This window comes from Silurus meridionalis, chromosome 29 (genome assembly GCF_014805685.1).
Source record: "Silurus meridionalis isolate SWU-2019-XX chromosome 29, ASM1480568v1, whole genome shotgun sequence".
NCBI classification, from domain to species: Eukaryota; Metazoa; Chordata; class Actinopteri; order Siluriformes; family Siluridae; genus Silurus; species Silurus meridionalis.
The window spans coordinates 11,547,542-11,570,711 of record NC_060912.1 but is presented as its reverse complement, the minus strand read 5'-3'; the positions used below and the strand labels follow the sequence as shown (position 1 = coordinate 11,570,711).

General features: G+C 41.5%; 1 protein-coding gene across 5 annotated transcripts in view; it reads left to right on the top strand.

Annotated features, from left to right (window-relative positions):
* LOC124382246 (protein shisa-6) overlaps positions 1 to 15,855 on the top strand; it is a 70,154-nt gene extending 54,299 nt beyond the window's left edge. For 2 of the 5 annotated variants that reach the window (XM_046844437.1, XM_046844439.1), the window contains exons 6-10: positions 4,861 to 4,923; positions 6,708 to 6,728; positions 9,343 to 9,363; positions 9,895 to 10,020; positions 14,423 to 15,855. In XM_046844437.1, the coding sequence (XP_046700393.1) occupies positions 4,861 to 4,923; positions 6,708 to 6,728; positions 9,343 to 9,363; positions 9,895 to 10,020; positions 14,423 to 14,985 (794 nt within the window). In that variant the 3' untranslated portion in view covers positions 14,986 to 15,855. The remainder of the gene's footprint in view (positions 1 to 4,860; positions 4,924 to 6,707; positions 6,729 to 9,342; positions 9,364 to 9,894; positions 10,021 to 14,422) is intronic. The other 3 variants (XM_046844440.1, XM_046844441.1, XM_046844442.1) reach the window with 3 other exon arrangements.
* The last annotated feature ends 7,315 nt before the right edge of the window (positions 15,856 to 23,170 follow it).

Genomic DNA, 23,170 nt, shown 5'->3' with positions numbered 1-23,170 from the left:
ATTAAAAATTACCATTTTTATAATTATTTTTATTGTTTTACTACTCTGTAGCACACAACCTGTGTGTACAACCAACTAACAACTGTTCCCACTGACCAATCACTGATCACCATTGCTCTTAACCTCCAATCACTGATCACATTGCTCTTAACATCCAATCACTTGTCACCATTGCACTTAACATCCAATCACTGATCGCCATTGCTCCTAACATCCAATCACTGATCACCATTGCACTTAAAATCCAATCACTGATCGCCATTGCTCTTTACATCCAATCACTGGTGACTATTGCTCTTAACATCCAATCACTGGTCACCATTGCTCTTTACATCCAATCACTGGTCACCATTGCTCTTAACATCCAATCACTGGTCACCATTGCTCTTTACATCCAATCACTGGTCAACATTGCTCTTTACATCCAATCACTGGTCACCATTGCTCTTAACTTCCAAACACTGATCACCGTTGCTATTAACATCCGATCCATTTGTTTTTATCTGTGTTCTTGAAAAGTTGTACTCACTTCCTTTTATTTATATGAGAATATGAGAACGAGAATTCAAAGAATATGCAAATCCTCGTAATTTGACAATGACATCATCTGGCAACTTCTACCATTTCTTTTCTTCCTAACGCTTCCTGCAGCCTGTTTCATGTTCAGAGCTTATTGTTTTGTGTCTTTTTCTCCCTGTTCTGCTTCCCGGCGGAGAGCGACGAGGACGTGAACACGCTGCACACGGATGACGGCAGTTTTGAGTGATGTTACTTCTTTCATAATAAAGGAGACATCAGTTAAATCTGTGGTTATCCCTGTTAGCACTGACGGCTCGCTTCACTTCGCTTCACAGGAGGATTCTGGGTAAATTCTGACATTGCAGACTGCTGTATTATTATTATTATTAGACTGTATGTGAACGCTGAGAACTCTACAGTAATCACAGTAGATGTGTCTGTCAGTGCCGTGTGATGTGCTGTAACTCCAGGTGTTTCCTTTCATTACTCACATCATTGATTTATTATTCAAATCACCTTCAGACCCCTGACCTGGTGTTTCTCTAATACACACAGCATTTTCACCTCATTATTTCCATCCAGTGTTCTTTATTCCACTCTGTGAAAAGACGGAGTGTGGTCTGGGTCGTGGCACCGGAGATGATGATCTTCACATTCACACAGATTTTATCGGTTGCTTGAGGAATGTTTAGAATAGCTTTCCAACAACCTGAACATCACATCAAAAAAGTTTTTTTCAGCTTTCTCTCAAAAGGGGGAGAAGAGAGTGAATGGAGGAGAGCGGTATGAGAAAAAACAGGCCAGTTATGATTGATTGAAGAATGACATCATGCTTTTTATTTGATTAAAGTTTAATTTAAACATGTCGGTGGTTGCTGACAGTGGTGGTTGGCAGTGATGGCAGTGGTGGTGGTGTTGGTGCTGGTGGTGTTTGATGGTAGTGGGTGGTGGCAGTTGTGGTTGGCGGAGGTGTTGGGTGGTGGTTGGCAAAGGTGTTGGTGGTGGGTGGTGGCGTGATGGTTGGCGGTGGGTGGTATCGATGGTGGTTGGCAGTGGTGTCGGTGGTGGGTAGTGCTGGTGGTGGTTGTCGGAGGTGTTGGTGGTGGCGGAGGTGTTAGTGGTGGTTAGCGTAGATGGTGGTGGTGGTTGGTGAAGGTGTTTGTGGTGGTTGGCGGTAGTGTCGGTGGTGGGGGTGCTGGTGGTGGTTGGTGGTGGTGTTGGTGGGCAGTGGTGTTGGTAGTTGGAGGTTGTGTTGGTGGTGGTGTTTTGGTGGGCGGTGGTGGTTGGCAGTGGTGCTGGTGGTTGGCAGTGGGGTGCTGGTTGGTGGTGGTGCTGGTTGGCAGTGGTGCTGGTGGTGGTGGTTGGCAGTGGTGTTGGTGGTGGTTGGCAGTGGTTGATTGGGTATTTCTGGCTGGAGCTTTAAAGCAGAAATTCTTGTGTATAATTAATGAACGCTTACGGTTTGAAGCTGGAAGAGGGACGTGTGTGAAACAGCCTAATTTTTTTTCCCTTCAGAGGACGTGTTAATGTAGGACAGTTTACATTTATAGACTCCGCAGGGGGCTGTCACGTTTACATCTCTCTCTCTCTCTCTCTCTCTCTCTCTCTCTCTCTCTCTCTCTCTCTCGTTCTATCTCATTCTCTGTTTCTCATTTTTTTATGAAAGATACGTTAGTGTCTGATAGAGAATTAAAGGAAGAGAAAACTGTGTGGAAACTTATGGGGATGAATAAAAAAATTATGAAGCACAAGTTAACAAGTTAATCGACAAAGTACATCGAAAAAATTCAAATCTAAAATCTATAAGAAATGTTCTTTAAAGTAACAGAGGGTTACTAAGGACAGAAAAGTGAGGCGGGGCTAATGGGTAGATCACTCAGAAGTCAGATGTACATCTTTGAGGATTGTGAATCATGTACTTTAGATGTTCCCCAAGATTTTGTGGAGATTTGTGTGAGATTTTATTCAGTTACAAGAGTGTAAAGTCAGGTACTGATGTAGGTGAGAATGTGAGTTCTGGGGTGCAGTGTGAAAAAATTCATCCCAAAAGGTGTTCAATAGGGTTTGTAGCAGAAGATCTTCCTCACACTTCCAACCCATGTAAAGCAGATCTTCATGTAGCTGGCTTTGTGCACAGGGACATCATCATGCTGGAACATGTTTGGGTCTCCTAGTTTAAGTGAAGGGAGAATTTCCTGCAGCATCCAAAGACGTCCTGTACAAATGTGTGCCTCCAACATTTGGGGAAGAACCACATATGGCTGGAAAAGTCCTAATACTTTTGAGGTGTAAAATTAACTCCAGTCTTTCATCTAGCACTCTTCTAAAAGTGCTGTGTAGAAACCTGGGACAGACTGTTTCTTTATCTGAAAAGGGTCTAAAGAAAATTCTGTTGATGAGGTTAAAGCAGCTTCAATAACATCAAATACGGGAAAAGTTTTTTCTGTGAGTCAGAGAGACTTTTGGAGTACAGAACATCCCTCTGACGTGATGAGGCCTGTATTTAGGTCACTCACACACACACACACACACACACACACACACACACACACATTGCGTTGCTGAAATGGCCGCTGGTTTCTGTATCTGAAGTATCTAAAAGTGATGATAAATAACCCAGTAAAATAATTGCGTTAAAAAGGGTGGGGCTTTTTATGTGTGTGAACAGATGGCGCTTTCTGATGACATCATCTCAGCGCTGGTGTACGGGACAGAAACACAACCATACACATTTACCTTTATGTGCTTGGAAAATAGAACTTTCATAAATCATAGATTTACAATATGTTCAACAGTGTTGAGTGTGTGTGTGTGTGTGTGTGTGTGTGTGTGTGTGTGTGTGTGTGTGTGTGTGTGAGGCCTGTTTGGGATGAAAGCTGAGAGGTTGCAGGTAAGCAGAGTGCTGTGTGAAGTGGATAATGAAGGGGTGAGATGAGATGAGATGATGGAGCCACTCCACTCACCGTCTATGCACTAATCATCCTTGTTTGTTTGTTTGTTTATTTGTTTGTTTACTTCTTCTCTTAATTGTGCTCATGTTATCTGTGTAATACCTTTTCCCTTGTTAGTTAGCTTACAGCACTACAACACAATCTGATGCTGTTCTCTTCACTGAGACTGATACAGAGGCCACGCCTTCTTTATTGAGACTGGCAGATAGAGAGGCCACGCCTTCTTTATTGAGAATGACAGATACAGAGGCCACGCCTTCTTTATTGAGGCTGACAGATACCGAGGCCACGCCTTCTTTATTGAGACTGGCAGATAGAGAGGCCACGCCTTTTTTATTGAGACTGACAGGTACAGAGGCCACGCCTTCTTTATTGAGGCTGACAGATACAGAGGCCACGCCTTTTTTATTGAGACTGACAGATACAGTGGCCATGCCTTCTTTATTGAGACTGACTGTTGCAGAAGCCACGCCTTCTTCATTGAGATTGACAGACACAGGGGCCACGCCTTCATTATTAAGATTGACAGACACAGGGGCCACGCCTCTTTCACTAAAATTAGCAGACACAGAGACCACAGAAGTTCTCCAATCAAACTGAGTTTAAGCCCCGCCCCCTTTTGACACCGATATCTATGCTATTGTCCATCCGGTGTTTGATTGGTGTTTGTTCCTCTCTCTCTGTTTCCCAAAACACTCTCCTCCAGCACTCAGTGAAAGGCGAAAGGACGTGTTCTCGTCACGTCACGTGGCACATTATCTCCACGGGAAGCATTTCTTCCCGTCTCCAGTCTCCCTGTCACCCAAAATTAAGAGCTGTGAAGCGTTTTCCGTATGATGTTTATCGTGTCGCCTTGTTCATGCCGTTTTTACCCGCACCAGAATGAGCTGATTAGCATGTTAATCAGGAGCTGCTTATCAGATACTCACACAGCAGGGGGAGTAGTGCAGCTGAGAGCTCATCACTGTGCTGGGGAACGAGACGTGAGGGGTTTGTTTCTCTGCTGCATTCTCATATATACCTCCATCTCTCTCCCTCTCTCTCTCTCTCTCTCTCTCTCTCTCTCTCTCTCTCTCCCACTCCCTCTCTCTCTCTCTCTCTCTCTCTCTCTCCCTCTCTCTCTCTCTCTCCTCTCTCTCCCTCTCTCCCTCTCTCTCTCTCTCTCTCTCTCTCTCTCTCTCTCTCTCTCTCTCTCTCTCTCTCTCTCTCTCTCTCTCTCTCTCTCTCTCTCTCTCTCTCTCTCTCTCTCTCTCTCTCTCTCTCCCTTCCTCTCTGTCTCTCTCTCTCGCTCTCTCTTTCTCTCTCTCTCTCTCTCTCTCTCTCTCTCTCTCTCTCTCTCTCTCTCTCTCTCTCTCTCTCTCTCTCTCTCTCTCTCTCTATCTGTCTCACAGGAACCATCATCACGACTACACGAGCCATGTGGACCTCACTGGATCTCACACGCCTAAAATCGGTAAGGAAACTTTTACATTTTCATTATGAGTTACCTTTAACCTGACAGCAGGGCTTTATGAGTGGCTCTGGTCCTGCAACACACACACACACACACACACACACACACACACACACACACACACACACACACACACACACACACACACACACACTGCTGTTATATAATATAATGCTGTTATTGAATATACTACTACTACTAATAATCATTTTTATTATTATTGTAGATAGATAGATGGACAGACGGACAGACAGACAGACAGAGAGACAGGCAGACAGACAGACAGAGAGATAGATAGATAGATAGATAGATAGATAGATAGATAGATAGACAGACAGACAGACAGACAGACAGACAGACAGACAGACAGACAGACAGACAGACAGATAGATAGATAGATATGAATTTATATTTATGCATTTTCATTTTCAAACAAAAATGTAATAATGTGACCAAACCGTCCACAATAAACCATTTATACAGTAATGAAGTACAGCAGAATAACAAATAAATAATAATTTAGTAAATGAGATAAAATCAACATGATGATGATGATGATGAAGATGATGATGATGATGATGATGATGAAGATGATGAAGACGATGCTGCTGATGATGAAGATGATGATGATGATGATGTTGAAGACAATGCTGCTGCTGCTGCTGATGATGTTGAAGACGATGATGATGATGCTGATGTTGAAGATGATGCTGCTGATGATGAAGATAATGATGATGATGATTAAGATGATGATGATTCTGATGTTGAAGACGATGATGATGATGATGATGATGATGAAGAAGATGATGATGATGATGAAGAAGATGATGTTGAAGACGATGACGCTGATGTTGAAGACGCTGATGATGATGATGATGAAGATGATGATGATGAAGATGATGCTGATGTTGAAGATGATGCTGGGTGCGAGCGCGTTCTCAGCTCAGGTCACAGCTGGAGTTTGAGATGTTTGGAGCTGATTTTCAGTAATGAGAGTAGAATTGAGACGAGACCCGGGGTGTTGTTGGGAATCAGTGAGCGTGAATGAGATGAAGTGAGGGGAGGCGTCGCCATGACGACAGGAGGAGAAATGAAAACTGCAGCGCTGCTGATTGAATTACAGCCCAGAGTTCAGCCCCAGTTCCATTTAGTGCATGTGTTCATCCTGTAACTCTGTGGAGAAAAGGATTTTACACGCATTAGTGACGCTCCTCACACTCACACACACACACACACACACACACACACACACACACACACGGCTGTGTTCAGAGTTTTGACACAATAGAACACAATGAAACAATAGAATAGATTAAAGAAATCTGACTGAATGGAATAAATAGATAGAAAAGAACACACACACACACACACACACACACACACACACACACACACACACACACTGCTGTTCTGGAATTATACAGGTGATTCTGGAAAATTATTTGTTTATAATTAATTTGTTGAATTATTTCTGCATGACAGCATTCAGTTAAATAAAACATAAATACCCCAGAACTCCTACACGCCCCCTAGAGTCTATTTACACACCAGTGATTCGACTTAACCCCTTTATAAACCCTTTATAAACCCTCTATAAACCCTCTATAAACTTTGGACCATGTAGACCCTCTATTAACCCCCAATATATTAACGCTATTAACCCCATCTATAAACCCTTTATAAAGCCTCTATGTGTGCTGTATGTACATGTGATTCGGGGTGTTTATGGTTTATTTAGTTTGTGTGATTACTGATGCTGTGTCTCTCTTACTTGGGTTTGTTAGGACACAGAATAGAGCGATACGGTGAGTAACGACACGGTAACGCTCTCTCTCTCTGACACCCCCTCTCTCTCTCTCTCTCTCTCCTTTTACTCTTTTCTTTCTTCTCTCTCTCTCTCTCTCTCTCTCTCTCTCTTTTGGAGGTTGGTGTTTATACAGTTGTATATTTGTAGTTGTGTATTTTCACTCTGGTGTTGAGGCACAGAGGAACTCTTCCTTTATGCTTTGACTGAATGAACCAGATCTGTGTGTGTGTGTGTGTGTGTGTGTGTGTGTGTGTGTGTGTGTGTGTGTGTATGTGTGTGTATGTATGTATGTATGTAGAGTACAGACCATAAGTTTGGACACACCTCATTCAAAGAGTTTTCTTTATTTTCATGACTATGAAAATTGTAGATTCACACTGAAGGCATCAAAACTATGAATGAACACATGTGGAATTATATATGGAATTATATACATAACAAAAAAGTGTGAAACAACTGAAAAATGTCATATTCTAGGTTCTTCAAAGTAGCCACCTTTTGCTTTGATTACTGCTTTGCACACTCTTGGCATTCTCTTGATGAGCTTCAAGAGGTAGTCACCTGAAATGGTCTTCCAACAGTCTTGAAGGAGTTCCCCGAGAGATGCTTGGCACTTGTTGGCCCTTTGCCTTCACTCTGCGGTCCAGCTCACCCTAAACCATCTCGATTGGGTTCAGGTCCGGTGACTGTGGAGGCCAGGTCATCTGGCGCAGCACCCCATCACTCTCCTTCTTGGTCAAAAAGCCCTTGATGCCTTCAGTGTGACTCTACAATTTTCATAGTCATGAAAATAAAGAAAACTCTTTGAATGAGAAGGTGTGTCCAAACTTTTGGTCTGTACTGTATATGTGTGTGTGTGTGTGTGTGTGTGTGTGTGTGTGTGTGTAAGTGTGTGTATGTATGTATGTGTGTGTGTGTGTGTGTGTGTGTGTGTGTGTGTGTGTGTGTGTGTGTGTGTGTGTATGTGTGTGTGTGTGTGTGTGTGTGTGTGTGTGTGTGTGTTGTACAATGCCCTCAGTCTCACCCAGTTTGGTTCTTAATATATATCATTGCCACGAGAGTGCTGTAATGGATCACAGATCTGGGACCCACACACACACACACACACACACACACACACACACACACACTGCTGTTCTGGAATTATACAGGTGATTTTGGAAAATTATTTGTATATAATTGATTTGTTGAATTATTTCTGCATGACAGCATTCAGTTAAATAAAACATAAATACCCCAGAACTCCTACACGCCCCCTAGAGTCTATTTACACACCTGTGATTCGACTTAACCCCTTTATAAACCCTTTATAAACCCTTTATAAACCCTTTATAAACCCTCCATAAACCCCCTTATAAAGAACCCTTTATAAACTTTTTATACATTTCATTAATGTCTAAACCCCAATACATCTTCCATAAACAAATTAAGAACTATGCGTTCTTGTGACATTTGGATTGAACCCTCCATTAACCCTGTATGAACCCTCCATAAACCCTGTATAAACCCTCTATAAACCCTGTATAAATCCTCCCTTAACCCTGTATGAACCCTCCATAAACCCTGTATAAACCCCCTATAAACCCTTTATAAACCCTCCATTAACCCTGTATGCACCCTCTATAAACCCTGTATAAACTCTCCATTAAGCCTGTATAAACCCTGTATAAACCCTCTATAAACCCTGTATAAACCCTCTATAAACCCTTTATAAACCCACCATTAACCCTGTATGAACCCTCTATAAACCCTGTATAAACTCTCCATTAAGCCTGTATAAACCCTCTATAAACCCTGTATAAACCCTCCATTAACCCTGTATGCACCCTCTATAAACCCTGTATAAACCCTCTATAAACCCTGTATAAACTCTCCATTAAGCCTGTATAAACCCTGTATAAACCCTCTATAAACCATTTATAAACCCTCCATTAACCCTGTATGCACCCTCTATAAACCCTGTATAAACCCTCTATAAACCCTGTATAAACCCTTTATAAACCCTTTATAAACCCTCCATTAACCCTGTATGAACCTCTATAAACCCTGTATAAACTCTCCATTAAGCCTGTATAAACCCTCTATAAACCCTGTATAAACCCTCCATTAACCCTGTATGAACCCTTTAAAAACCCTGTATAAACCCTCCATTAACCCTGTATAAACCCTCTATAAACTCCTTATTAACCCTGTATAAACCCTGTATAAAACCTGTATAAACCCTCTATAAACCCTCTATAAACTATGTACATGTGTGTCATCTGAATCTAACCCTTCATGATCTCTGTATAAACCCTGTATAAACTATGTACATGTGTGTCATTTGCACTAAACCCTCCATTAACCCGCTATAAACCCTCTATAAACCCTGTATAAACTATGTGTTATTTGGACTAAACCCTCTATAAGTCCTGTATAAACTATGTATGTGTATGTCTTTTAGACTATGTAGACCCTCTATTAACCCCCAATATATTAACGCTATTAACCCCCTCTATAAACCCTTTATAAAGCCTCTATGTGTGCTGTATGTACATGTGATTCGGGGTGTTTATGGTTTATTTAGTTTGTGTGATTACTGATGCTGTGTCTCTCTTACTTGGGTTTGTTAGGACACAGAATAGAGCGATACGGTGAGTAACGACACGGTAACGCTCTCTCTCTCTCTCTCTCTCTCTCTCTCTCTCTCTCTCTCTCTCCTTTTTACTCTTTTCTTTCTTTCTTCTCTCTCTCTCACTCTCTCTCTCTCTCTCTCTTTTGGAGGTTGGTGTTTATACAGTTGTATATTTGTAGTTGTGTATTTTCACTCTGGTGTTGAGGCACAGAGGAACTCTTCCTTTATGCTTTGACTGAATGAACCAGATCTGTGTGTGTGTGTGTGTGTGTGTGTGTGTGTGTGTGTGTGTGTGTGTTGTACAATGCCCTCAGTGTCACCCAGTTTGGTTCTTAATATATATTGTTGCCACGAGAGTGCTGCCCTAATGGATCACAGATCTGGGACCCACACACACACACACACACACACACACACACACACACACACACACACACACACAATCACTGGCCTTGTCCTAATTGCTTGTATTACTTTGGTATCGGAAGAAGAGTGCAGCTAATGACCCCTCTTTCTCTTTTTCTCTTTCTCTTTCTTCCTCTCTTTCCAGAAAAGCCTCGGATGAACAACATCCTGACGTCACAGACAGAGCCGTATGATCTGTCGTTCTCGCGTTCCTACCAGAACCTCACCCACCTTCTGCCTTCGTACGAGATGCCTCTGAAAGGTGACCTGGGTATGCTCTCCTCCCTCCTTCTTCATCACCATCACTCCATCATCCTCATTACAGAGTGCTGTGGAAATTTGAAAATGTCTTGTCCTCTTTCTCCACATTGATCTCTCACTTCAGACCCAAGATTCATCACACACACACACACACACACACACACACACACACACACACACACACACACACACACACACAGATTTGGTTCATTCAGTCAAAGCATAAAGGAAGAGTTCCTCTGTGCCTCTACACCAGAGTGAAAATACACAACTACAGTACACTGTATTAGAATCAGTGTATAAATGAGGCTCCAGGAATGAAGAAAACTATATAAATTAGATGAAGAAACTAAAGATGAACATGTGTATGAGTGAGTGAGATAAACAAAGATGAGATATAAAGTACAGAATAAATTGTGTTATTTATTCTAATAACATTTATTTTAATAAACAATAAGCTCCATATGACTGAGGAGAAGCGATGGTGACAGGAAGTGCAGTATGAGAACGAGGGGAACTATTTCATTTTAGAGCATCATTGAAACTAGAACAGGAAAAAGGAAAGATGAGAACGAGGCCTATACTGTATATTTATATATATTATGATATGAAGGTAGGAGAATTAGAGGAACTTTAGGAACTAAATGGAACTAGGAAAATTTGAGAATTAAAAATTTTACAGGAAGTAGAAGAAACTTGACGAGCTATGAAAATTAGAAAGGTCAATGAAATGGGAATACTAGATGAAGTATGTAGACCTTGAGGAGCTAGAAAATGTGGAGAATTTAAGGAAATAGGGGAGCTGGAAGAACTAGGTGAACTTCAGGAGCTAGAGGAACTTGAGGAACTAAAGTTCACAAGTCTCAAAAAAAGCAGAATCAACAACTCTTGATGAACTGTGAATTCATTTGGACTTTTTCAAAGCTCTTTCAATACCTGGAGTGTTGCCTGAGGGGCTTCTCCATCTGACCTTTCCTCTGTGAAGGTCACACTGAGAAGCTGGACAGGGTTCAGTTACAGCTCCAGTGAAAGCAGCTGCCAGATCCTGATGTGGCCTTCATTACACATTCACCAGTCATTACTCCTGCTACATGGCCTTTCGTACACAACTCCATTTCACACTGTTCCACAAGTCAGCATTCAAACAGGTGTCATAACCTCAGGGGTGTTTGTGTGTGTGTGTGTGTGTGTGTGTGTGTGTGTGTGTGTGTGTGTGTGTGTGTGTGTATAGAGATATGAACCAGGCTAGCTGGGGCTGTTTAGAGAATTAGATGTGGATAAATCCAGGAGGATTCCAGGAGGAACCTGAAGAGGAGAACCGGTGTCACTGTGAGAAATTAGTGGGGAAATTACAAGTTCAATTCCAAAAAAGTTGGGACGATGTGTTAAATGTAAATAAAAACAGAATGCAATGATTTACAAATGTATTTAACTGGAAAACTTTACAAATTGAAGGAAAACATTTTAAATTTTGAATATTGAACATATCGCAAAAAAGTCGGGACAGGGCCATGTTTTCTGCCATGTTTACTGCCATGTTTACTGCTTTACAGGGCCATATGTGCAAACTGCCCATTCCATAGGCACTAATGTTCTCCTATACCATCAGAGATGTGACTTTCTGAACTGAGTGGTGATAACAAGTCACATGGTCCCTCTCCTCTTTAGTCCGGAGGACGTGGTGTCTATGGATTTAAAAAAGTAATTACAATTTTGATTTGTCTGACCACAGAACTGTTTTTGCCTCAATATATTTTTAATGAACTTTGGTAATGAACCGATGCAGTGATTTCCATCACAGAATCACAACTGTTTTAAATGCAGTGCGGGCCTGAGATCATGGCCATCCAATATCGATTTTCACCCTTGTCCCTTGCGAGATTTCTCCAGATTTTTTAAATCTTTTGATGATATTATTTACTATAAATGATGACGATTTAACTGTTTTATAAATTTGATGTTGAGGAACATTATTATGAAATTGTTCCACAATTTGTAGACAAGCCATCAAATTAAAAATGACTTAATTTTTTTCCATAAAAGTGGTACATTTCACATAGCTGTTGGAGCTTTGCAGTAGTGAGGAACATTAATGAAGATGTAAGAAAATTGGATCTCATGCATGCCATTTCTTCAGGTGTTTTATTTATTCAACAAGAACATGGAAAGCTTTGAGTTAAGAGCTTGTTAGCATTGAGTTCTGTGGTGGTAACTGTGAGGCTAGTGCAGATCAAACACACTGTCTCAGAGAGCAGCTTGATGTCCACTGACTCTGGCAATAAATCGACAGAAAGGAATAGGCATTAATGGATGACACACTGTAAGGCATACCATGAAACCAAAGGGTGATCAAAAAAGGAGAACTTTAGTGAGAAGAAAGAAAAGGAGGTGGAAAGCTATAATGGTGTCCTGAGTTTCTGTGTAACAATAAAACCCCAGGCTGTTGGATCAAGTCACACATGCAAACTCTTGATCAGAAATGTTGTCTGAAAAACTAATGACAAGGAAAAGAGGGAAAAAGTCTAACCTCATCTCACACTGCACTTCAGTAGGAACCAACCACAGGACTGGCAGAGCGAGTTTCATTTGAGAGCATCACTTTAACTAAGAGGAACAAGACAAATGAAAGGATAAGAATGATAATAAACTAGAAGAACATTAAGAAACAAGGAACAATAAAGATAAACCTTGCTCCAGGGTCCTGGGATCAATCCTGAGCTCAGGTTACTGTCTGCATGCGGTTTCTCTGGGTTCCCTGCTAACTTCTGGTTTCTCTTTACTATCATTAATAGTGTAATCTCTGGGGTTAGTGGTGTAATCTCTGGGATTAGTGGTGCAATCTCTGGGGTTAGTGGTGTAATCTCTGGGGTTAGTGGTGTAATCTCTGGGGTTAATGATGTGAAATCTGGCATTAATGGTGTAATGTCTTGGATTAGTGTTGTAAAGTCTGGGATTAATGGTTTAATGCCTGGGGTCAATAGTGTAATTCTTGTGGTTGATGTAGAGAAATGAAACAGGTGCTACTCAGCGGAGGTGAAGCTCTGAGCATGGGGCTGCTGATGTATTACTCTAGATGAGTGTGAAACTTCCTGATGCCAGCAGTCGGCACGTACTTTGAGTCCTGCACTCTCAAGGTGAATATGAAGCAGGAGGAAATTTCCTTACTGCATCTAAACCATTTATCACCTTCCTTCTTGCAGAACAGAGGAGGCCAGGGAAATGAGGACACATTGTAAAGGTGTCACACTGGAGGACATGTACTCTATATACGGGCGAGTTTTGGAAATATTTAGCCCAAGGGAGACACTTTTTGCAGTTAGTTTTCAAAGGGACACAACCCTGAGCTTGTGATTCATCCTCTCCAGCTACAGCTCTGGTAGTGTAGCTAGAAAATGGGCTATGATATGAAGAATCATTTAATTGCTAGCTTTGATCTTATGGATTATTGGTGCTGCATCAGATTTGGTATTCTTTGTTACTGATGTATATTTAATGTCATATTCTGATTGTACTTCCAGTTTCTTCAACTGCATTTACGACAATTTCCATGTCCTCACCTGATCATCTTGTGTATCATTTTGATGTGAAATTAGAAACATCTGTAAGGATTGGTTGTTTCTTTTTGGTCCTCTTGGAAGTATCCAGATTTTCCACTATGGCAGCAATTGATGCAACTATGTCATGGTATTCCATGTGTATGGTACATGTAGAGCTACATGCTTCTTCATTGCTGCTTCAGATCTTCAGACTGATTGGTGTTGTTTGCTAAAGCTGATAGACAGGAATAAAACGGTCAAATGATGTGCAGTCAATAAGAGTCCATGTCGCTCCTCCTTCCACGGGCTGCGGTGGAGGACCATAATTAGGGCGCCCTCATTCCAGCAAGGCTGCTGCAAAATCTGCTGCTGATATTTTACATTTTGAGATGTAAAGAGCTGTTCATATGACTTCCTGACTTCTGTGGCCTGCTCAGGTTTGAGCTTGGGCAAGGTGATTAATCATAGGGGTTGTTATAAAAGAGCTGAGGCTTGTTCTGTAAACCTGGGAGGAACTAGACTAATTGAAAATGACATCTTGGATGATGGAAAGACTGATGGGTTTCATGTCAGCTGTTGGTTGCTGTCTGGTTGCTGAAGCATTTGTTCTGGTTGAACTTTTACACTTGTCAAAAAGCAATTCTCCAGAGTGGCTTTGTCAAAATAAATGTATTTGATACAAAACCAGAACATGTATATTTAGGTTGCAATTAGTGCTGATTAAAGTAATTGGTGAAAAGGTTGATCCTCATTTTAAGACTCAGCCAGAGGAAGTTCATTTCAGCATTTTGGTGCCAGATCAGTCCTTGGATTCAACTAGTAATTTTGCTTTGGTTTCATCTGTTATTTTTCCTGCTTTCCTTCTTTGTTTCCCAGGTGAGGACGACTATTATGGGAGGAAGCTCCACCTCCCCGACGTGACCCCGAAGATGGTGAAGTTGGCCCCGGAGACCCCGGTGCAGCGAGCGAAGCCACGGCGTGTGCAACGTGCGATGTCTCAGGACCATGTTCTCTCACCCGTTGTCCCACGTCGCGAGTTCACCACACCTACCTTCACGTTCTCGCAGGATCTGCTCTCGGCCGATCACCTGCAATCCCGAGATCCTTTGCTCTCACCGGACAAGCTGCTCTCGCTGCGGCGAGCCGATTTCCGAGAGAAGTCGATGGCGCGTGCCCTCTCGCACACGGACATATTTGTGCCTCCGACGCCAACCAGGGAGCGACACCACCGGATGGCGAAGGCACACTCACACTCGCAGCAGAGCGACGACGCCAGCGACAACGGCTACAGGGGGAACGACGGGCTGCTGAGCGTCAGCGGCAACAAGAGGCAGGCGTTCGCCTCCAGACGGACACACACTGTCGATCACCTGCAGTACATCCCTGGACATCACCATCACCAGTACCGCACGGCCAGCAAGAACGAAGTGACTGTTTGAAAACAGAGGTCAGAGGGAACGGAGACAGGAGGTGGACAGAATTTTTATTACACGGCAATAATATTGCACTGAAAGCAGAGGAAAAACAGGGAGAGAAATAAATAGGAAGGAAATAGGAAAACATCGGTATGGCACCGGCAGCAAAATGGAAGTGACAGACTCAACCCAAGTAAGGGGCCGAGAAAATAAGTAAAAGTTGAAGGTTCTGTGAAGGATCGTGTGGGACGTTCCAACTCCCCGTTCAGAGGGAAAGAAACAAAAAGACTGGGCAGGAGGTCACTAAACCTTTGCTGCAGTAATAGAAGCAGTGTGTGTGTGTGTGTGTGTGTGTGTGTGTGTGTGTGTGTTATTAGGCCGGATAATGGAGGCGTCCCAATTTTTCCATTTTCTTCCTTCTGCTTTTGACCTTGACTCGTTCTCGATTTCATCTTAGAGCGTCAGCATCTTCTGGGTCATTTGGAGAAATAAAAACAGAGAGAGAGAATACACTTTCCTCCTCATGCCTCCGGCCAATGAAAGGGCTTGCACATTAACACACACACAAACACACACATGTATACACAAACAAAACATGGGCTGCAGTCCAAAACAAACCAACAAAGACTTGAAAAAAAAAACAGGACTGAACTGCAGAAGCCCTGTATTAACTTTCTGCAGACATCTAAAGAGACTTACGGTTTGTAATTCTAGTTCTCAGTTTAGTTTTAGAGATTCATAGATACAGAACAAAAAAAAAATGAAAATAAAGGTCATGGGTGTGCCATGCAAGCGTAAAAAAAAACAACTGAACAAAACTACACTGGCCCATTTCATTCGAAGTGGAGTGAAGGGTTAAAAAGCACAATCAATACAGTTAACTGTTTTAACACACTTTTATGTCTTTCTGTTTTTTTTGGTATATCAACCAGCTCCTATGTGTCTCTTAGACGTTCTACGTGCCATTTTTTTCTTGCGTACAGGATTGTAAATAAGCTCTGATAGCTGTAGCTCAGACTGTAACGTTCGCTCCGAGTTGCTGGGTTTGTTATTTTTTATTAATTTTTATTTTTATTCAGACCTCCAGACGTAATCTTACTTTAACCATCCGGCCGTACAGTAAACGTGTGTGTGAGTGTGTATGTGTGTGTTTGTAAGGGTGAGTACATATAGATCATTTTATAAAAAAAAAATAATAATAAAATATGTACTGATTATAATATTTTGATAATCAGGAGTTAGTTGTAACTCACCTGACTGTTTTTCTGGAAATGTATTAGACAAACTGTTCTTGAAAATACACATATGTAAAAGTTTGGATGGTTCTGAGAGTTTCGTAATAACTTGATAACATGATGTCTGATAGGCTTTTTTTAATTCTTTTATTTCTCTTCTGGTATCGATACTGATGTCTCCGCTGAAACTGAAGAATACCTCTCGTGTTTTTGGTTTTGTTGGTCCACAGTTCGGGTTTGGTTTTATATATATATATATACTGTATACCAGAACAGTCACTACAATCACTCCACCTGTCACATCATCACTGTAACATTTTATTATTTTTTCAGAAATCACACACACGATGACTTTTCAGGCTTAAAATTTAATCTTAAAAGCTTGAGCTTCGTACCCAGACCCTGGTAATAAATCACTGATGAGGTGTATAGAGACGTGGGGGGGTGGGCAGGTGAGCAGGGTGTTGTACTGGAACATGGTTACACAGAGTTTTATAAGGACACCATGTGCCAATATTGCCATTGATGTCTATGTATAAAAACACACTGTACACACTGTACACACTACACACTATATACACTAGTAGTATTGTACAGTGTGTTCAATGTGTATAATGTACAGTGTTTCGTGTGTATAGCACACTGTACACTATACACACTGTACACTATACACATGACACACAATACCCCCTATAGACACTGTACACTATACACACTGTACACACGACACACAATACCCCCTATACACACTGTACACTATACACACTGTACACTGTACACACTGTACACTATACACATGACACACAATACCCCTATAGACACTGTACACTATACACACTGTACACACGACACAATACCCCTATACACACTGTACACACGACACACAATACCCCCTATACACACTGTACACTATACACACTGTACACTGTACACACTGTACACTATACACACTGTACACTATACACATGACACACAATACCCCCTATAGACACTGTACACTATACACACTGTACACACGACACACAATACCCCTATACACACTATACACACTGTACACTATACACACTGTACACTGTACACACACACACACAATACCCCTATACACACTGTACACTGTACACACAACACACAATTCCCCCTATACACACTGTACACTATACACACTGTGCACTGTACACACTGCGCACTATACACTGTACACACTAGTAGTATTGTACAGTGTGTATAGCGTGTAGTGTGTAAAGCACACTGTACACACTACAAATTTTACACTGTACACTATACACACTGTACACTATACACACTGTACACTGTACACACGACACACAATACCCCTATACACACTGTACACTATACACACTGTACACTGTACACACAACACACAATTCCCCCTATACACACTGTACACTATACACAATGTACACTGTACACACTGCGCACTATACACTGTACACACTAGTAGTATTGTACAGTGTGTATAGTGTGTAGTGTGTAAAGCACACTGTACACACTACAAATTTTACACTGTACACTATACACACTGTACACTATACACAACACACACTATACACACTGCACACTATACACTATACACACTGTACACTATACACAATACACAATATACACACTGTACACTATACACTCTGTACACTATACACACTATACACATTGTACAATACTACTAGTGTGTAAGAAATCTAAACACTGTTCCTGTTTATGAAGAGTCTCAGGATTCAAACAAGATTTGATTCAATCGTCCCAAATGAAACATTTTCCAGCAGCCCTGATTCTGTACCTGTATGACTTTGTACAGCACGTGGACAGGAGTGTGTCATGACATGACTTAATGTGAAATAAATCTTCTGTAAACAGATTCCTCTCAAATGGCAAACGAATGAGACGTAGACTGTTCTGATTTTTATGTTCAGTTCTGTACCGTCATCTTCATCTCCATCATCTTCATCACCCAGATTTTCCTCGGTATCATTCTCATCGTTCCTACACGAAGCTCACTGCTGTTTCTGATAAGGATCAATAAAACCAACCGATAAAAGACGGGTCTGATTTTCCTCTTTTCTCTGCTTTTTTTTTCTTTTAGCTTACTTTTAGATATAACGAGAATTATAAACAAATATTTACAGACCAGAGAGTGTGTGTGTGTGTGTGTGTGTGTGTGTGTGTGTGTGTGTGTGAAATGCTCAGAATTGTTGCAGACTTGCAGACTTTAAGTGTGTGTGTTTGTGTGTGTGTGTTTGTGTGTACATATGTGTGTGCATGCAATTGATTCCAGTTAATCACTTATCAGGTAAATGTGAATGTCAGAGTGAATGTGTGTGTGTGTGTGTGTGTGTGATGGAAAATTAGGTCCAGATCAGTCACGCTATAAAACTGTGGTTCCAGGATTCAGTAGTTTCAGTTCCGCCTCCAGTTTCTTTAGTTCTTTATTTTTCTCACTCGTCTATCAGTATGTGATCTGATTGGTCGGAAGGTCAGACGGCCAAACAAGTGTGAAAGCCACCTCACTCAGTGTGTGTGTGTGTGTGTGTGTGTGTGTCTGAAAGCATGATAAAAAGTCTAATTCTCCAGGTCCTTTCAAACTCCACTAGAGTTTGAGTTTGACCTCTGTGTGGCCGCAGAACTTCGGATTCAAGGTGCATGTTTCCATAACCTTGTTTATTTTAGTCAGAAGATGAAGCGTGTTTGCTGAACCCCTTAATACATGCTAAAATATTCCAAGATCAGCCACTAGAGTTTATACACACACACACAAAACGGTCATGGCGTTATACACACTGAGATGTTCGCTGTTACATAAAGTTTATTTCTGTTACTTAATTATTAAATGCTGTTTATGTAGTTTTATTATTTTATTTCTAGATTTCCATTTAAATGGACGGCAGAATGAAAAACATCCTTATAGTAAGTTAGAAAACTGAAACAGATTTCTGTACTGAATATACTGGATAGATGGATGAATGAATTGATAGATGGTCATATGGATCGGCAGATGGATGGATGGATGGATGGATGGATGGATGGATGGTCATATAGATTAAAAGAGGAATGGATGGACGCATAGATGATTGTTAGATGGATACATATGGATGGATAGATTGCTAAATGAATATATGAATGAATGGCTTAATGTATTTCAATCACTTAATAGATGACTGACAGATTAATGGACAGAACGTAGATGAACAGATGGATGGATGGATGGATGGATGGATGGATGGGCAAACAGATAGACAGATGGATGTTAAGGAGTCTGGTAAGGTGTTACAAAAATACACTATTCTTAAGTAAGTGAATAAAATGTAATTGTACTGATATTAATGATGACAGCTAATGATCTAAAACATACAGTATCAGTTCAACACCTTCCAGAGGGTTACAACTTAATCTGAGGAAGAGGAAAATTATCCCACATGATCTTTCCTTCTTTCATTCTTTCTCTCTCTCTCTCTCTCTCTCTCTCTCTCTCTCTCTTTCTTTCTTTCTTTCTTCTTTCTTTCTTTCTTTCTCTGTCTGTCAATTTCTTTGTATCTTAATATCAGTCTTTCTGTCTCTCTTCCTCTCTGTCTGTCTTCATTTCACTCTGTCGCTCTCTGTATGTGTTTTAGTATGACTCTGTCTATCTTTATATCAGTCTATTTCTCTGTCTCTATATCAGTGTGTCTCTCTCTGTCTGACTTGGTATGGAGGAAGAGAAGAACGGTGCTTCAGTGCTTCCACTTCTCTACGAACAAAAACTCACTCAGACTGTAAATGGAGGAAGATTGAGCTTCTATTATCCCCAGTGTCTATTTGCATTTAGATGGAAAAAAGAAACACAGCAGGTCAAACGGCCTTCTGAATCTGTCTCACTCTCACTGAAGGAAGAGAGAGAGAGAGAGAGAGAGAGAGAGAGAGAGAGAGAGAGAGAGAGAGAGAACAACCACCAGGGTAGAGAGAGAGGGGAATGGACACCAGCAGGAATGGACAGATAGAGACACAAAACACCAGCCAATGAGAGAGAGAGAGTCATTTCTCTCTCTCTCTCTCTCTCTCTCTCTCTCTCTCTCTCTCTCTCTCTCTCTCTCTCTCTCTCTCTCTCTCTCTCTCTCTCTCTCTCTCTCTCTCTCTCTCTCTCTCTCTCTCTCTCTCTCTCTCTCGTGCTCTCTCTCTCTCTCACTTTCTCATTGGCTGGTGTTTTGTGTTTAGCCTGAAGTTGGTACTCAGGAATAAGTCCAGCAGTTGGAAATGTGTTTTGTCTTCTGGGATAAACAATGCAATTGTTCTCTTCTTAAGAAGAATTCTTAGAAAAAAGGTCCACATGTCCACCATGTACCTGATTTGTTGGAACTCACAAGTTACAGATACACAACATGGCAAAGGTATTGGGACACCGGACTTTTCCAGCCATATGTGGTTCTTCACAAAGCTGAGGGCACATAGTTGTGTCTTTGGATGTACCATGAACTTTCCCTTTTATTTGAACTAGGAGACCCAAACCTGCATCCTCTAGCATAACAATGCTCCTGTGCACAAAGCCAGCTCCATAAAGATCTGCTTTCGCTTGGTTGGATAAGGTGGAAGATCTCCTGCTATAGAGCTCTAAACCCTATTATACACCTTTGGAATTAATGTGAATGCTGACTGCACCCCAGGCCTCCTTACCCCAGGTCTCCTCAACTCCTCACCTCACCTCCATCAGTGTCTGTCAAGACACCTTTGTGGTTGAATGAATCTCACACACATCTCCACAAAAACATCTTCCCGGAAGAGTGGAGCTTATAATAACAGCAAATGGAGAAAAAATGTGGAATTAGATGCTCAAAAAGAAGCACATCTTATGGTCAGGTGTCCACAAACGTTTGGCCATGGAGTGTATTGTAGATGTGTGGTTATTTGGTGGTCTAGTCTGATTTGCTGAAATCAAGAAAAATCCTTGGATGGTGCTGAACATTTAGATCTGCAACATGCAAAAATCCCTGGGGTCTTGTGTACTTCAGGTTAATTTACATTCATGGCATTTTGACAGACGCCTGTGTCCACAGCGACTTACAGTTATCTCATTCATACAACCGAGCAGTACAAGGTTAAGGGCCTTGCTCAGGGGTCCAGTAGTGACAGCTTGGTGTGGCTGGGTTTTGAACTCACAACCTTCAGATACAAAGTTCAATGCCTTAACCACTAAGCTTCCACCTCCCCTTGAGATAAGGACGTACCAGGTCTGGAATGATCTACTCTCTGGTCATTGCAGAGTTTTAATATGGTGTAATAACTTTTACTTTCTGGGTGTGATGATGTGAATGGAAACAGTTTCTACCTTAAATGTCACATTGAAAACGTACACTTATAAACAACCCTGTAGCATCCTTTAGGTGTGGATGGTATTTGAACTCATGACCTTCATGAACTTGCTTGTATAGATCGCCTGATTCAAAGAGAGAGTCTTCATCTTTTTCAGGGACGTTCTGCATTAGACGCCTCAAAGTGTTTTTTTTTTTCTTCAAACATGAAAGGAGTCAAAGGTCCGATAAATCATGCAGCAGAGGAGCTACATATCGCCTCCAGTGCATTCTGAGACTCTTTCTGAAACCATGGACATTTCCCTTTTGGGCCACCAGAGGGAGCCCCTTGATGCAGACACTTAGGACTGTTCCACATTGTTAATGTTGAATTTATTAGAAGGCCTTGTGTAGCGCCTAGTTGAAACACCAACCCACCCTGACAAGGATGTTGCTTTGTAAGAACGGGTAGCTCAGTAGATAAGATGGAGTTCTGATCAAAGGTCATGGACTCAAATCCCAGCACCACCAAGCTGCCCCTGCTGAGACCTTGAGCAAGGCCCTTGAGCAGGACCCTTGAGCAGGAACCTTTGAGCATGTCCCTTAATCCTCAATTTTCTCAGCTGTACAAGAAATAAGCGCATCTGCGAAATGCTTTACCCAGCTTGCTGAGAACATCACTCTGCTCCCCCATGGCTAAAGATATCTTTCCGCCCACCTGCTTAGTTATGGAACTTGCCTAATTCAATTAATTTTTATTTGTATTGGGCTTTTAACTGTGGACATTGTCTCAAAGCAGCTTTATAAAGATAATGTGGTGATACAGAATGAATAAGTTCTTTATAAGTGTAAGTTTGTCCCTGATGAACAAGCTGGCAGTGACTGTGGTGAAAGAAAAAACCCTGAGATGGATAAGGAAGAAACCTTGGATGAACCAGGCTCAAAAGGGAACCTCATACTCATCTGGGTGGCACTGAATGTCCATTTATTACAAATAAATGATCCATCCAGAGGCACAGGCATATTGCCACCTCCACACAATCTCAAAAAGACCCATCACCAGTTTAAACCCTCTAGGAGCTGGGTTTTAGCTGTTATGGCTACCCTTGGTAAATACCTCTCCAGACCACCAGAGGTGACCCTCTGTCAAAGCCTACATGGACTGCTCCCCTCCAGGCCACCAGAGAAATTGAAGAGTTTAGTAAGTTTAAGCATGTTGGTTATTGTGTTTGCATGTTGTTAAAAGATTTTCATATTCAAGTTTTCCTGCTTAGCCTAGCATGAGCGTTACAGGCATTGTACAATGTTTTGTGAATCGAATCGTCTTACCTTTTGCTTACATGGGACAGGGACGTGAGTGTTTTCAGATGTTTTAGTGTGGATGAGCAACTTTTGGGAAACGATTAAATACAATATTGTGGATGCAGATCGTTTTAGACGAAAACACCATTTTTAAATTCATCCCGGATTTGTGTAGCTTCTGTTGCTTTCTCTGTCTGTTTCTCTCTGTCTCTTGTTATAGAGTTAATAAGGTCACTGCTTTTTTTGTGTCTTCTCTTTTCCATCGTCTCTCCACCATCTCTCCATCTGATAAGGCCTTTATTCAATTCTCTCTACATTCGACTTCTTTTCTTTTACCGACCGTCCGTCCATCTGCTTGCTAATTCCATCATTGTGTGGAGTTTAGCCATTAACGTTTAG